General features: G+C 37.4%; 1 protein-coding gene across 1 annotated transcript; it reads right to left on the reverse strand.

Annotated features, from left to right (window-relative positions):
* Positions 1-4305: 4305 nt before the first annotated feature.
* Positions 4306-11887, reverse strand: TDRD15 (tudor domain containing 15; the record flags this gene model as incomplete). Its single annotated transcript, XM_081101327.1, has 2 exons — positions 4306-4364; positions 5629-11887. The coding sequence occupies 2 exons, from the start codon at positions 11885-11887 to the stop codon at positions 4306-4308; spliced, it is 6318 nt and encodes a 2105-aa protein (XP_080957453.1).
* Between the last annotated feature and the right edge of the window lie 6111 nt (positions 11888-17998).

The following is a 17998-nucleotide window of genomic DNA, read 5'->3' on the forward strand; positions in this document are numbered from 1 at the left end:
ATGGACTCTCCGTATAGCTTGGGTACCCTCACCACAAAGCAACTTCGGGGTAATAGGCCTTCTTATCTGCAACTCAGCATTAAACACAAGTATCCCAATGGCCAACCTAGAGGTGCACAGCCTTACATGACCCGGCTTTGGAAGTCAACAGGATCATATGGTGTTGTGATTTTATTTTGGAAATAAAGTCTTCTACACCAATTTATCAAGAAAAACTGATAAAGAAGACCATAGTGCTGTCAACATACATGACAGGAGGAAGAACTAATGTGTTTATCTTAGCTGCAATAGATCTGCCCTTAAATTTAACCTTGCTAGGATCCACATGTGATCCATTAATACCTGGCATGATGAAGTTGACTTATCTCTGCACAATGCCCATGGCCTCAGAAGGACAAATCAAAGCCAAAACCTAGTGATAAAATAATGACATTATGTTGTTCATAGATTCTGTGAGGCAGAAACTCAGACAGGACACCTCAGGGTTGGCTTGTCTCTGCTCCACAATGTCTAGAACTTATCTAGGGATACACTAATAGTTTTGGGCAGGCCAGCGTGGCTCAGTGGTTGAGCATCAACCTATGAACTAGAAGGCCACGGTTTGATTTCCTGTCAGACCACATGCCTCGGTTGTGGGCTCAATCCCCAGTAGGGGGCCTGTAGGAGGCAGCCAATCAATGATTCTCTCTCATCACTGATGTTTCTCTCTCCCCCTCTCTCCCTTCCTCTCTGAAATCAATAAAAAATGTATTTTAAAAATTCACTACCTACTAAAAGAATATTCAAAATATTAAGAGAAAGGTAACGTAACCCAAAGCTACTACAATATATATCCACATTGTCTTTGTTTACCATGTAATAAAAAATACTAGGGAAAGAAAGCAGGGAAAAGTGACAGATAACCAAGGAAATATTTCTAGCAAGCATTTATTCATGAGGAAAATTCTCAATTAATTTAGAATAGAAAGGAATTTCCTCAATGTGATTAAAGGGTTGTAACACCTACACAAACATCATACTTAATGGTGAAAGACAAGGCCTTTCTCCTAAAATAGACAAGGCATAGATGGCTACTCTCACCACACCACTTCATTTCAACATTGTAATAGAGGTGCTAGGTACTGACATTTACGGGGAAAAAGGCATCCAAATTGGAAAGGAAAGACTAAAATTTTACTTGTTGGCATATGACATAATCCTGTATTCAGAAAACCCAAAAGAACATGTATGTGCACACATATACACACACACAAATTAGAACTAATGAACAAACATAGCAAGGTCAAGAGGACACAAGATCAAAAATCAATTGTATTCCTATAAATAAACAATAATTGGAAAATAAAATAATAAACACAGTATCTTTCACAACAGCCTCAAAGGAAAAAATATTTAAAATATAATAAAAACTGTTCAAGATTTGTGTACTAAAAATTATAAATGTTACTGAGGGAAATTAAAGGTCAGCAAATGGAGAGATATTCCCGTTCATGGCTTGAAAGACTCAAAATTGCTATGATAGCAACTCTACCCAAATTAATCTTGATTCAACTAACTGCTATAAAAATTCAAGCTGATATTTTTGCTGACTTTTACAAGATGATCCTCTAATTCATTTGGAAATATAAGGGATCCAGAAGAGCCAAAACAATTTTGAAATAGAACAGATATGAGGGCTTACACTTTCTGATTTCAAAAATACTCCAGAGCTGTAGCAACCAAGAAAATGGGTACTGGCCAAAGGTTCTACAACAACTCAACAGATAAAGAACAGTCTTTGGTAGTAAACGGTGCTATAAAAACTGAAAATCCATCAGCCTTAAAAAGGAAGAAATTTCTAACATACTACAACATGCCTGAAGTTTAAACACATGATGCTACATGAAATTTCACGTAGGGACAAATCACAAAAGGACAAGTACTATGTGATTCCACTCATATGAGGTACCATTCATCAAAATAAAAAGTTGAATGGTAGTTGCCAGAGACTGTGGGGAGGACTTAATGGGGAGTTAGCATTTAATTGATACAGAGTTTCAGTTTTGCAAGGTGAAGAGTTCCAAAGATGGATGATGGTGATGGTGGCACAACAATGGACTTAATAACACTGAATTCCATACTAAATATACTTAATTAACACTGAACTCCATACTGAAAAATGGTTAAGATGGTAAACTCTATGTGCATTTTGCAACCACAATTTTTCAAAACTGAAGAAAGGCAAATAATCAAAATTAAAAATGAAACTGGGAACATCATTACTGACTCTATAGAAATTAAAAGTTTTATAAGACATATGATGACTTTATGCCAACATAGGCAATTTGGGTGAAAAGGACAAATTCCTAGAATGACACAAATAACCCAAACTTAACTGACGCAAAAGAAATAGAAAAACTGAACACATCTATAACGACTAAAAACAAAAAATTTAGTGGTAATTAACAATTTTCTCACAAAGTAAAGCCCATCGCCAGTTTGCTTTACAGGTGAATTCAGAGATTAACTTGTAATGCAAAAAATATACATAAAGTTTCTAGCCTTGAATAAACTTTACTTTCAGGATATCAAAATTAAACTTATAAGTATTCATAAACAATACTACTTCTAGAAATTGTTTCCTAACCTCAAAAAGTGACAATACCAACATATTCAATGTGCATGAACAAATAACAATAAAACTGATTGTCCCTAGCAAGCTTAAGAAATTTCTAAGTGTTTCCAAATACTCTTTAAATCACCACCTCTCTAGTCCTTCAAATCTATTTCGCATACACTGACTCTTAAGTACACTTACATAATTTTATGGTTCTATCTTTGCACCAAAACAATACTCAGTTTGCTCAATGCTTACTTACAAGATACATTCCAATTCACAGGTAAATGCACTGACAAATACCTACCCTTCAAATAGTAGCACTCTTGAATGTCACAAATATCCACAACAACCAAGAATACTTTATATAAGAGCAAATTAAATATGTAACTATAAAATAAAGTGAAAAAATGAAAAATTTTCATGTTTTCTTGTGAGCTAGAGGGAAGGATGAAATTAAGCCTGACTTCTACATCCTTTTAATAAATGTTAGTCCGCCCTGGCCGGTTTGGCTCAGTGGATAGAGTGTCGGCCTGTGGACTCAAGAGTCCCAGGTTCGATTCCGGCCAAGGGCATGTATCTTGGTTGCGGGCACATCCCCAGTAGGGGGTGTGCAGGAGGCGGCTGACCGATGTTTCTCTCTCATCGATGTTTCTAACTCTCTATCCTTCTCCCTTCCTCTCTGTAAAAAAATCAATAAAATATTTAAAAAATAATAAAAAATAAAAAATAAATGTTAGTCCTATAAGCACCTACATTTTCTAGGGAATATAGTTATGTAGCATTAATTCTCTATGTATTTTAATTATTACTGTACAAAGTAATTAATTAAACAAAGGCTTTGTTAGGAGACACCTGAAAAATAGCTGAAGGTAATGATAAAATATTATCTAATGACTGTGGAACCACCTGCAAAGAATAGTGTATCGAGTAAGATGTTTACCCTTGAACAACTTGGGGGTTAGGTGCATCGACCATCGGCTATAACTTTTGACTCCCCAAAAACTGAACTATAGTCCATCAGTGTCCACAGGGGATTGGTTCTAGGACCCCCGTGAATACCAAAATCCATGGATGCTCAAGTCCCTTATATAAAACTAGAGGCCCAATGCACGAAATCCATGCAAAGAGTAGGCCTTCCTTCCTCCGGCTGCCGGCACCAGCTTCCCTCTGGCACTCAGGACCCCGGCTTCCCTGCGGCCGCCAGCAGGCACCTGGGACCCAGGCTTCTCTCACAGCCCCAGCTTCATTAGGAAGGACAGAAGAATGTCTGGAAGAATGTCAGTCTAATTAGCATATTATGCTTTTATTATTATAGATGGTGTAGAAAAATGTACACATTGGCCCTCTAAATCCAGATTCTGAACCTTGGACTGAAGATACTGTTTTCTATCTGCAGTTGGTTGAATCTATGGATGTGAAACCCAGGGATCTGGAAGGCCAGCTGTATATTTATTGAAACAGTGCTGTTCAAGGGTCAACTGTACCTTAGGGGTGAGCCATATTTCCTATGTAAGTTTTTTCAAATCATATCATCACAATTCTTGTTCACATAAAATTTCTGTAACATTCTCATCATTGTGTCCTAGGGAAGTAATCTGAACAATCTAGATTCCTTTAATGTACTTTAATGTTAAAAGTTGTCCTATGCTTACCACTTTGATTATGTATCTGGAGCATCTAAAGCAAAAGAGTACTTATTGGGTGTCCTATGTGTCATTTGTTGCCAAACTGATGCATAAACGATCTGAGCTTTCATCTCCCTTTACTGAAAAACAAACAAAAATTTATGATTTTAAAAGCACTATATATTTTATTGAGAATTATTAAAGAGTTTATTTTGAAAATTCCTACTATAATTAGAACTTCTTTTACTTAATTCCTAAGAAGTCACAACAGAAAAGAGCACAAATTATACATGTTATACATACTATAACATATACATGTAATTACACATATAGTCTAACAAATAAAAACATCTTTTCTTTTTTTTTTTCTTTTTTTTTTAATATATTTTATTGATTTTTCACAGAGAGAAAGGGAGAGAGATAGAAAGTTAGAAACATCGATGAGAGAGAAACATCGATCAGCTGCCTCCTGCACAGCTCCCACTGGGGATGTGCCCGCAACCCAGGTACATGCCCTTGACCGGAATCGAACCTGGGACCTTTCAGTCCCCAGGCCGACGCTCTATCCACTGAGCCAAACCGGTTTCGGCAAAACATCTTTTCTTAAACAAATAGTAATATATATCCACTTTGGTGAAATACATATAGCCTATTCTAGTCTTTATTTAAAACTATAATTGTCTCTTATCCATAAATCCTACCTTCAAAAAAGAAGTATAACCATTAATCTAACCATTACTCTACAAATGTGTGCATGTTTACATATGTATACACTGTCCTAATATTTGTTTCTTGCAGTATCATAAATTTAACTTACTGCCAGGCCGGCGTGGCTCAGTGGTTGAGCATCGAGCTATGAACCAGGAGGTCAGGGTTCAATTCCCCGTCAGGACACATGCAAGGGTTGCAGGTTTAATCCCCAGTAGGGGCCATGCAGGAGGCAGCAGAACGGTGATGGTCCTCTCTCATCTACCCTCTCCCTTCCTCTCTCTCTGATAAAAGCATACTAAAAAAAGCTAAATATATATTTCATCTGATAAAAATACATAATAAAAAACTGATTCTTCAAAATGAGCCCAGGAAGTTCCCTAATAACAGCAAGATCAATTTGAGATCTATGGACCATCAGAAGTTTTGTGAAACCCTGAAATTATCTGTAACATGTACATGCATGTGTGGTTAAATCCTCTATACTTCGTTTACATTCTCAAAGGTTGCTGTTCAAGTGACCATTTTGTTGTTCAAATGATCACTCCAAGTTTATTCATTTGTTCAGGTTTTCTAGTAAATTTTCTTGCAGTAGGATATTTTCAATTTGGATCATTTTCATACATACAAACTTTTATAAAGAATCAAAAATAGAATCTACAAAAAAGAATCTACTTTTTATAACTGGCTACTTACCCTTTAAGTGTTCTTCTGATATTTTTCCATTAACATGCATTTCTTGTACTGCTGTTCTCAAATCCATTTTGTTCTTTTCCTGTATTTCTCCAGTTGGTAGCTTTTTGACTATGTTTTCAATGCAATTGGTATTGTTCTTCAACCCATTAGGTAATAGTTCCCAAAATGAAGCTGCTGCACACTTATCAAATGGAATGGTACTTTGAGGGTTATGTTTTCCACTTTCAACCTTATTCCTCAGTGTTAGATTTCTAGAATATAATCTTTTACTAACATGGCTTTTGCTTAAGGGATTCTTACAGACATATTTCCTCTTTATAGTTTTCTGCTTTTTTAGCTTCTGTTTCTCAGTGCATGCACAATTTATATTTTCTCTTTTGTAACAACTGTGATCTAATAATGAGTAAACATGCTTCTTCTGTAATTTATACTGGATTTTAGTAGATCCAGTAGTAGTAACTGCATCAAGATGATCTGAATCTTTAGAATACACTGCAAGACCATATGCAACTAAGATATCTGCCAAACTGTTTTTCTCATAAATGACATCTACTTTCAGTTTTGTTTCAAAACTATATTCCCTAAACTGAAAAACTAAGCCTGGTTTACTTAGGAAATCTAGAAAAAAACTTTTGGCCTCTTCATGCCAATGTTTCCTGTCAGCAGGTAAGATACCACATAAGGCACAAGGATAACTTAGCCTTGGCAAATTCAGAAGGTCCTCGGGAACAACTCTAAGATTTCTTATATCTGAATAAGGTATGTAAATGGAAAATCCATAGTCAATCAACACAATAAGTAAAGATTGATCAGAGACTTCAGAAATTTCTACTCTATTCCATTGATCTTCCAGTTCATATTTAAACAAACAACTAGAACCGGGAATTATGTGTTCTTGAGACACTGTTTGCAAGGTTTCTGGTAGATCAGAAAGCAACATAAAGACCGATTTCATTGTGTCAAAGAAATCATCTAACTGAATGCAGAAGTCTGATGGATCAGAAACAGCAGTGGCAATACCAGAATATTGCCTACCATTTTGGAGTTGTGCCCAAGTAAAAGATCTTATTGTACTTGATGACACAGGAGTCTTAGATGCCACACTGAAAATAATTTCTGAAGATCTAAGTTTGTTTTCTTCAACATGAACTGTATTTAAATTTAAATATTCCAAAAGTAATAGGCCATCTACCAAAATTTCGACTTCCCAGGCAGAGTCTAAATATTTTAGGAAAAGGATGTCTATTTCCATATGAGCAAATAAATGCACAATGGACTCAAATGGCATGTTTCTAAAATTTTCAAACCAAACCCATTTACAAGGCACAGCTTGTCTTGGAATATTTCTGATTTCATTACTAAGTACCCTGATATTACTTAAAGGCACTATGTCATACCTACCACAATCTACTAAAAACACAAGCAAAGTCTCAACACATTTTTTTTCTACTTTTGATCGATACCACTTCAAAGTATTTTTAGATTTTGCCAAGCATTCTAAGCCTTTTTCAATATTTTCCATTGGTGAAAAAGGTTGTTTTACTTCTTCAGTAATTAGTACTGTTAAGTCTGATATTTTTTTTTTATTTTTAGATAACTTCACATAAAATGCCCCACTTTTTGAAACATAAAGAATCTCAGCCTTTTCAAGTTGTCCAGGTTTTAACTGTTCTAAAGGAATATTAACCAGCTGTCGGTAGGATGGTTGAAGGATCACAGAACTTTCATATTCATTTGATCTTACTTTCTTCATTTCACTCTCATCGTCAGGGTTTACCTTCTGAGAAACAACTTGAGGCCTTTGCAATACTGTTTTCTGTAGTTTTGGACATGCTGTCCATTTCAGTAGTTCATTCGTGACACATTTTTCATCACAAATTATGTTTACTTCCCATTTCTGCTCATGCTTTTTCAAAAATTCACAAGAAACTGTTTTGTTACTTACTTGTGAAGCAAAATAATCTATAGTTTTACTGTCCCATATTTCACCAGGCTCATTCCACTTTACTCCACTGAGGAAAGAATGGAGTCCTAGCTGAGGAATAGTTAAGAATTCGCTCTTAAGTTCATAAATTTTAGATATGTTTACTATTTCAGTGTTACCATAGTCAATAAATTCCACTTCAAAAAAATTTCCTGGCAAAATGTTCTTAATAACGGCTCTGTATATGGCATTTTCAGTAGAGTATTCTGCAATTACAAGATCTCCCACGATAGGTTTAACTGATTTTCTCTCGCTCACTATATCTGCTCTTCTCTCATTTAGAGCATCTGCAAGTCTGATGATTACATTTTCATTCTCCTCAAGATGAATATGGAAACTTGCTGGGTTACTGATGTTAGAAACATATCCTTTAACTTTAGCATTCAAGTAAATTTTGGGTTCAGGAAGGTCTTTGATCTGTGGTCTTGTAAGATTATATGGGTTTTGTGAGGCTACTTGATGTAATTCTCTGATAAAAGACTGTGACACAACCCTTACTGATTTCTTGCCCACATCACTTTCATCAAGAGTATGTGCAAATCCAGGGACAACCTCTACACCTTTATTTTTAAGTCCATCATTCAAAGACTTCTTTACTTTGTTTTTTGACACAGGTTCAATTTTATAACTAACTGATGGTTTCAAAACCCGGGCATATATACTTTTGGAATTCATTAATTGATGTATTTTGCTTTCAGAATATGTTACTAGGCTAGTTTTATTTGTCATATCATGGTGATAGTTTTCTCTTTTGCCTTTTAAAGAAACAGCAAGTCTCTTATTCTCGTTTATTTTAAAGCCTTTTTCCACACAGTGTGCTGGATCACCATGTTTTTTTCCATAAGCATGAAGCAACATTTTAATTTTCTGATTTATATGTTGATATCCATCATACAATTCTAAACCAAGCTGGCCATCTGACTCCTTGGACAATATTACTGCTCTTAATGGTCTTCCCAAGAAACTATCTTCAAACCATCTATTGATTTCTACTGGAATATCTACATCTCTAAGATCTGACAAAAAGCACTTAACAGCTTGCATAGGTGTAAACAGCAACTCTGGAAACTGATCTGAAATAACCCTCAACATACTTTCTTCTACTAATTGCTTATTTCCAAAGTCCACAAAATAGACCAGAAAGTCAGATAATGAATCTGACTTTGGCATTGCTAAAGCTCTATAAGAGAGACCATCCTCTACATATTTACATATGCACAATCTCTTTTTGCTAGAATATTCTGGATAATTTTTGAGGTTATTAATCTCTGTGATTTTTGTTTCTATCATCTTTAGGTCTTTATTATTTCTACTAAATTGGCAATAAAACTTTTTGGGACTATATATATGAGAAATGTATATTTCTTCCTCACTTCCAATTTTTATATTAAAGGAGGAATAATAGTAGCTGTAAAGACTAACTGAAGATGGGAGTGGCTTTGATAATGTACTATACTGTGCAGAGCCATGATTAATAAGAAATTCTTTTGCACTTGTAAATGGAGATTGTAAATCTACCAAGTTACATAAATGGTTTGGATATATAAGAACTAAGGCACAGATGACACAAGTCAATAACCCTCTAGATGAAGAAATAAAATTCCCAAAGTCTCTGCATGCTTCTTTTGTCCAACTTAATAATTTACAACTAGTGGGTTCAATTAAATGGTTAAGTCTACATCTGAAGGCTTGGCCTTCTAAAAAAAGGAAATATGGGTTAATCGCACAAAGATCTTTAATTAAAACTCTTTCCTGGTAACCATAATCAACAAATACTACATCAAATTCTTTATTTGATACTTGAGTCAAAATAGCAGCTCTATACCACTTCCTATCTTTAGAATACTTAGCAACACAAGCTATCTGCCCAATCTGATAAGAATCAGAATGAATGCTGTAATAATTCTGAATTTGTTCCATCAATGATTTTAGATCTTCTAGCTTACATCGAAGCTGGCATGAAAAGTCACCTGGGCCATAACAATAAGAACACTTAACTTCAAGGACTGTTCCTGGTTTAAACAAATATTCTTTATAAGGCCATGGTAACTCAGGTTCCACAGACAAGGTGAGAGGATTTTTTAAATTTGAGAAATTAATAGCTGGGGACTTTACCAAAGTATAATTACTTTCTTTAAGCTTCTTTGAGTGATACTTTTTAGGTTTAGGTCCTTCAGGAAGGGCAGATAAGGTCTTCTTAATATTAACTTTGTTTTTAGATTTTAAATTTAACACCAAACATTGACTTACAGATTTTGGATAACATTCTGGCTCTACTTCCCAATATTCTGCATATCCAGCTTGTACCATAAGAGAGACAACATCAATATTTTCAGAGGCTTCAATACTCTGAATATTTACAGTGTACTTGTCATCTCTTTTTGCTATAACTTGAAGCAAAACTGCTTTGTTTAAGACAATTTTTTTAAAATAATCAGTTGCTGCCTTCACCCAAATATCTTCAACAGGAAATATATGTACAAGTGAACAGCACATGGCTAAGGCAGGCAACTCACAAAATTCTGGAAGCAAAGTTCTTACATCAAAAAATGGTATGGAATCAGTATTTCCATAATCCAAAAAATACACATTAATCTTATAACCATTAATTTCATTGATGACAGCTCTGTAAAAACGTCTGTCCTTGCTATATCTCGCACAACAAAATGATCCAGGTTCTGGATTTCTTAGAATTAGTTCATCATTTTCACATAAATCATAAAATCTGTTTATATTTTCCATTACATCTTGAAATTCATTCTGATGTTCATTGGTGCGTACCCAGAAATTTGACGGATTTAATACATATACTACGAAAGCTATGTAGGCAGCTTCTATCTCCATTTCTATAGTTTTAATAGGAAAACCTACTTTCAAAGCACCTTTATTATTTAGTGAGTTTATCAACTGTTCAGTATTTCCAATAAAACTGTCAACTGCAACACTATTTACAGCAGAAGTACTAGTCTCTCTCAACATATTTGATATTTTTAAATCAGAAACTGGACAAAGTACTTGTGTGCCTACAGTCTTTAGCAGACACTTAGAATTCATTGTAGATTCTTGAGTTTGTAATGTTACATAATACAAATGCTCATCCTTATTGAGCCAATCAATTTGTGCATATACTATTTGTCCTAACAAGGCTTGTTTAAATACACTGAGTTGAAATTTTCTTACAGTTTTATCTTGACTGTGTAAATATGTCAGAGAACATGGAAATGAAAACAATGGTACTGAAATAAAATCCTGTTTAAGTTTCTTTACATGAATTGAGGGTATAACCTCACTACTGCCATAATCCATAAACCAAATTTTCACTTGATTATTAGGCAAGAGCTGCTGAAGAATACCTCTATGCCACTGTCCATTTCTCCTTTTGGCAACACAAAGTAGTCCAAAATTATCACAAGTAGGACTACTTTCTTGATTGATATCATAATGCAAATTCATGCACACTGTCAAGTCTTCTAACTCTGGAATCCATTTAATTAATTGACAATAAAATTTACTTGGGCTCAATGCAGATGATACCTTTACACTTTCAATATTACCTATTGGCAAAGTTGGCTGCAAGCTATCCAGAACATGTTGGATATCAAGTAAAGTATCATTATTATTTAATGATAATTCAGGTGTCTGATGTTGTAATAAATCAGGAATTTGATGTGGGAATTCTTTTAACATTTCTACAATAAGACAAAATGAATCCCCATCAATAAGTCTTCCTAATTTTAATTCAAGAACCTGGGATATAATTTTTGGCACTTCAAGAATAATCATGTGAAGAGGCAAAATAGCTTGTATTATACAACCTTTCACTTGTAGTCCTACTAATGACTGGAAATAATTCAAAGCCTTAGGAGACCATTTTTCTCCAATTGGTAGTATGTTTGCAAAAATACCAAATACTACCCGTGGTGGTAGTTCAAATAACTTGCCACAGGCTGAAGCAACCTGCATACTACTGACTCTTAGTTCTTCTCCACGATCTATTAGGAGCACAGTATACAGTTCATTTTTCTTTTCCAACACTCTTCCTCTCTGCCATTCTCCAGATACTCTTTCTTCTACCAAACAAAATTCATCAATGTCCACATTCTTTTTTACTTTTGGAATATGCTGTATCTCCCTCTGCAATATGTGATAGTCAAATTCACATTCAATATTACTTCTCCCTTGAAATTTCACCAGAATGTCCTTGGGACAAATTTCTGTATGTGATATTGTCAGATCCATATCTAAAAATGTTGGTAATCGAGATGTAGAATCCATTTTCTAAAAAGCAAATAATAAATACTAATTAGCTTCTGGATAGACAGCTGTAAAAATTAAATGAAATTAACCTTATGTAAATTTGTATGTAAATACAGCCTTGAAAATAAGAATATGCCTGTATTTATCAAATTGAATGTTAATAAAAATTATATACATTGGGCAAGATAACAGAAAGATAAACAAAATGCATCTAATTCTTCACTGCCTTCCACATTTTCAAAAAATTCTACTGAAATAACAAGAATATAAAAATAGGAATATATACATATATAAAATTGCTGTAACACAATAAACAATCTTTACTTTCTAGAAACTAACAAATTTCTACTAGGTATTGGACAGATGTTATATAAACAGAAGGAAGCCAAGTAAAACCCACAAGAGATCTCCTCTTCCTCCTGTGAGAAAACTATTTTCCCTCATGCAGACTTCTTCAACCCATAACTCAAAGAAGTGGGTGCTAGAAGCAACAGTAGATGGGAAACCAACAGGGGACAGACACTGTTTGCACTCCCTACTCTGAGTCAATCAGTAATATTTGGACCTGTCAGCATCATTATGCAAATGAGGATCCTTCTTGGACCGAGGGCAACAGGCTGAGTCCTGGACAGCACTAAGGAAGGCCAGCCCTGGAAAGATGGTGAGGCAGGTTAGGTACACCTAGGCCTTGACACAGGCATGGCTGGCCACAAACGTATGCATAAAGGAGAGTAGGGGGAGAAGAATTCTTTAGCACAGAAACAAAGATCCCGACAATTCTGTTAACTTTCTCTAGAGTGTTAGAATTTTTAAAAAATATTTTTTTTATTGATTTCAGACAGGGAGAGGGAGAGAGAGATAGAAGCATCAATGATGCGAGAGAATATTGATTGGCTGTCTCCTGCACACCCCACACTGGGGATTGAGCCTGCAACCTGGGAATATGCCCTGATTGGGAATCGAACCATGTTCATAGGTCAACACTCAACCAGTGAGCCACACCTGTTGAGCTAGCTTGTTAAAATTTTTTAAATGGCTAGGCAAATATTCAGAACTATAAAACATTCCCCAAATTCCTGTAAGAACCAACTCTATTATGATAGGACACAGCTCAACTTTGAATCTGAGTTAACAGCTGACAATTATCAAATTTTTTTATGAGGATGAGAAAGAGAAAAACATTGAACCTAAAAAAAAAAAATGAGGAAACCACTTAAAAGAAATCAAAGAAATGCTCCCCTCAGCAATACATGTACTGAAGGAAACTGCAAAGAATTCTTTTTCAAAAGTCTGATTCCTGTTTTCTAAAAGGTCGAAAAAGAATATTGTATTTTATATGATTAAGTAGTTATTAAGATGCCACAACTAAGATTAGAAGTAACTCTATACACATAAGAAATTTAAAACTGCATGGTAAAAGTTAACACAAAATAAAGATAAATGGGGTAGAAGAAAAGTTTGAGAGAATGCCCTAAAATTCAGGGGGAAATAATAAAAAGATAAAAGAGGAGCATGGAGGATAGGAATATAGGAATATAGGAAAATCTTATCAAAGTATAAATGTCATCTCACATATAAAATGACAGAACAGGAGACCTTTCTAAGACTTAAGACCCAAGTCCACAAACTGAAATAGGCAACTGGAAAGCTAGAGGAAAAGATAAGATTTAGGAACATCTGGGTACTGACTATGGTTTTTATTTCATTCTAAATAACTAATTTGGTGTGGCAATCAGCATGCTCTGATATATAGAGATTCCAGGCTATGCCTACTTAATCCTGGAATCTCTTAAGAATAGAATCAATGGGCAACACACTAAAGATATTTATTAGAATAAACCAAGACTTCAGAACACGAAAAGCCTTCCTAAACCACCATTATTTAAAGTCACAGGCCATTACCCAATTCCCAGACTTCAGCCAATTTATAGACCTGTAATTCCTTATATGAGTGAAGACCAGCTACTCTTTTTTTCTATCGAATTCATTGGCATGACATTGGTTAATAAAATTATATAGGTTTCAGGGGTACAATTCTATAATACATCATCTGTATATTGTATTGTGTGTTCACCATCCCAAGTCAAGTCTCCTCCCATCGTTTATCCCCCTTCTACTCTCTCCTACCTCCCCCCTCCCCCCAAGACCAGGTACTCTTTTTTTTATCCTCACCAAGATACGTTTTTATTGATTTGAGAGAGAAACATCAATGTGAGAGCGAAACATCGACTGGTTGCCTCCCACACATGCCCCAACCAGGGATCAAACCCACAACCTTGTGCTGTATAGATGATGCTCTGATCACCTGAGCCACCCAGCCATGGCAAGACCAGTTACTCTTTTTTTTGACTTTTTTTTAAATTTTATTATTTTTTATTAATAATCTTTATTGTTGAAAGTATTATATATATAAGACCAGTTACTCCTAAGAAAGGACCCTGTGCTGACTTATACCAAGAACACTCTTTGTGGTAGCCATCCAAAGGGCCATGTGACCATTTATTTACCTGAGTATATGGGAAAAGAAAAAAAAAAAACTACCTATAAGAATTAGCAGAAAATATGGCAATATTTTTTTCTAATCTTACATTAAAATAGGCTCTCTTCAAGAGACAAAACCTAGAGGCTACGAAAAAAAATATTAACAATGTTAAAACCACATAAAAAATAAAACTATAACGAAATTAAAATTAATATAATCCACCTTTGTTCTTTATGATAGCTTGAATCTCTTCTTTGGTTAACACCATTGATACAAAACCTAAAGCAGATCCGTGTTGTGGAGGTGGGAGGCCAGAAGAAACTTTTGGGTGCATTAACGGACATGTTTATCTTGATTATAGTGCTTTCCTGGGTGAATATGTGTGTCAAAAGTTACCAAAGTCTACACTTACGGGCAGATGGCTGTGCTTCGATTAGACTCTAAGTCAGTGGTTCTCAATCGTGGCTGCACCTTAGAATCACCTGGGAATCTTTTCAAAATCCTGATTTCTGGGCCTCATCCTCCGGAAATTCTGTTTCTTTGTTACTAATGTTGTGGCCTCACAGAATTTCCGGAGGATGAGGCCCAGAAATCAGGATTTTGAAAAGATTCCCAGGTGATTCTAAGGTGCAGCCAAGGTGGAGAACCGCTGCTCTAAGTAAAGCCGTCAAGCGCGCGCGCACGCGCACACGCACGCGCACACGCACGCGCACACGCACGCGCACACGCACGCGCACACGCACGCGCACACGCACGCGCACACGCACGCGCACACACACACGCGCACACACACGTGCACACACACACGTGCACACACACGTGCACACACACGTGCACACACACACACAACCTACATGCTTATCAACGATGGAATATTAGAGTAAATCACGGGGCTCTTTCGCTCTCTCTAATTACTAAGCAGCAGCAGTTGAGTTAAACCTGGCGGCTGCTGTTACTGCCCAGGGCACTGAAAGGAGCCCTCCGCGGGCACCTGAGGGTGGGCGCCAGGATGCGGTGGAGGCGGAACTCGGCAAACAGAAGGGGGTTCCTTTACCCTCCCTCCAGCGGACGTGCTGCAAAGGGCTTCTACTTCTTTTTAAAATCCCAAAAGGCAGCAAGCTGTTTGTGCGTGTGTACTGAAGTATGACGACCATGAGGCGACTTGGCAAAAACGAGTTTCTTCCGGAGAGCGTTTGCACCCTGACCGTATGCCTTCGGCGCTCCGCAGGGAGGCCAGGCCCGGGACAGGCTCCGCGGGCACCGCGCTGACCACTGGCCGCGGGGCACACCCTCCCTGAACCCCGCACCCCGGGGCTGAGCGGGCCGTTAGGAGGCGAGGAGGATGGCGGGGAGCCAGGGGCATCCCGCCACAGGCGGCAAAGGCCTGGCCGCTCTTCTGAGGCCGAAGCCACAAGGTTCAAGGGACAGCGGGGAGGTGGGAGGAACACGACACCATGGAAACAATGACGCTGGGCCGTCAATAAGCAGAGCTTGGACTTACGGGAGCTCCGTGGTGCAGCTCCAGGAGGACCGCAGGCCCAAGATGGCGGCAGACTGCCGTCTGTTCTCGCGGTGTAGGCCCCGCGCATGCGCAGCGTGAAGGCCACGTGTAGGCCCGGCGCATGCGCAGCGTGAAGGCCACAAGCCGCGTGGCAGGCCCGCCGCCAGCTCCATGCAGTGCTCCGCCCCCCACGCCCTCCCGCTGCCCCCAGGGCTGCACCTGATGTGAGCGCTGAGCTCCAGGTGGGAGACTTCACAGCCTTGTCTCTCAGGAGCAGGCCAAAGCCTGGTTAGAGCTTTATTGGGGACAGAGGGGGGCGTCTGGGCGGGGACTGGATATGGCACATTGCGGGGGAGGGGGGATCTTGTTGTGCCAGGATTACAGAGCACGGATTGTGGCTGCCCAAGACAGAAACCCAGGAGCCCCCAGGGAATTTACAGATTCGTGAAAGTAAGGGCCAGTTATTGAACGCCTGTTGATCAGGTGTTTATGCGTGTCATTGCTTTCATTCTGTTTCTCTGTCTTTAAGAAACTTGGATGGGATTTGTGCATTAGATGGTAGTCATTTATTATGCAAATTTCCTGATCCCTGTAGGGGTGTTGGGGTTATGTAGGAGAAAACCCTTGTTTGCAAGGAAATAAACACTCAAATGCGGGGGATGGTTTGGCATGTCATCAGCAATTTACTCTCAAGTTAGTTATTGGGGAAGGGGCATGTTCATTCTACTCTTCTGGAACCATTCCTGTAAATTTGAGTTTATTTCAAAAGATAAAGGAAAACGTTAATTTAAAAGTGCACTAGTCTCATAAAATGAGCTGTGCAGCTCTCACGATTTTTCTGTATTCTGTAGCAATTTACATTACACAGGAAGTACAGTTCCTTGAAAGAATAGGAACTCAGCTATAAAGTAATCTAGGCATGGCTGTTTGGGAAAAGACAAAATCTTTGACTTTCACATAAATTCTAACAAGCTCACAGGTCTAGTCAGGTTTTCTATTCCTTGCACGAATTTTGTCATTTTATTTTTTCTATCAATGTATCTATTTCCCCTAGGTTTCAATTGATTAATGCATAGTTTTAATAATACAAGAGCTGTGCAAGTAGACCCTAAGAGAAGAGAATCAGCTGGTAAACATTAGCAGCACTCCCAAAATAGATTAATGGCTCCAAGGCCACTACCTCTTCTGTTTATGTTCTCCAATTACCTATCTCTCGATTAATGGGGTCATTAAGCACTTCTGACATGCATTAATTTCCATCCTCTCCCCCACACACACTTCTTTCATTCTGCATCAATCCAGTTTGCAAATGATTACATCTTGTTAAGTATTATACACTTTCTGTTTACAAATAGAACAAATGACCTAGAAAATGTTTGGCAGCTGTCTTTTTTCTCTGGCGCTTAATGGGAATAGCGGAGCAAACAGGCGCACCAGCCCTGTAAGTGTGTGGTGTGACATATTAATGGCTAGTCTTTGCTACCAGCTGACTTAATACATGGAAGTGGAATTCATTTTAAATGGCCTGAAGTTGCATACTTTAAGTCACTATAATTCTGCTGAATGTAGAAAAGTGTAAAAAATGAATGAATTTTAGCTTTAAGACTCTTTTCACTTTCCATCACTCTAATAAATTACAATAAATGAAATCATCCCTGCTCTTAAGACACCAAGAAATAGTATAATGTAGCAATGGACATGAGACATAAACATAAGGAACTATAAGAAAAGATATTATACATTCTCAGAGGACAGACATTTGACAGGAAGAGATCCTCCTGGCTGGAGAGAGTGGAAATGTTTATGGAAGTAGCCTCCTATAGCTTTGCCTTACTCATGCCTACCTCATGCTAGATCCACCATATTGGGAGCTGGAGATAAGTAGACACTATCCCTCTACCCATGGAATTTATTTCCTGGAGACTAGTCAGTCCACAATTATTTATTGTGTGCACTCTGTGAGTCAAGCATACAAACAGGCAATAATGATTTAGAGTGATCAGTGTTAAGATAGGGCAGGGCATGATCCAATTAGTTACTGGCTGGAGTTTTATCACACTGACTCCTCCTCTCTAAGCATAGATTTTTCTCTGAATTCAATTGCAAGGTCAGGATCACAGGGCACTCACTCACATTTAGCAGTAAT

Source organism: Myotis nattereri (genome assembly GCF_964212035.1).
Source record: "Myotis nattereri genome assembly, chromosome: 10".
Lineage (NCBI taxonomy): Eukaryota > Metazoa > Chordata > Mammalia > Chiroptera > Vespertilionidae > Myotis > Myotis nattereri.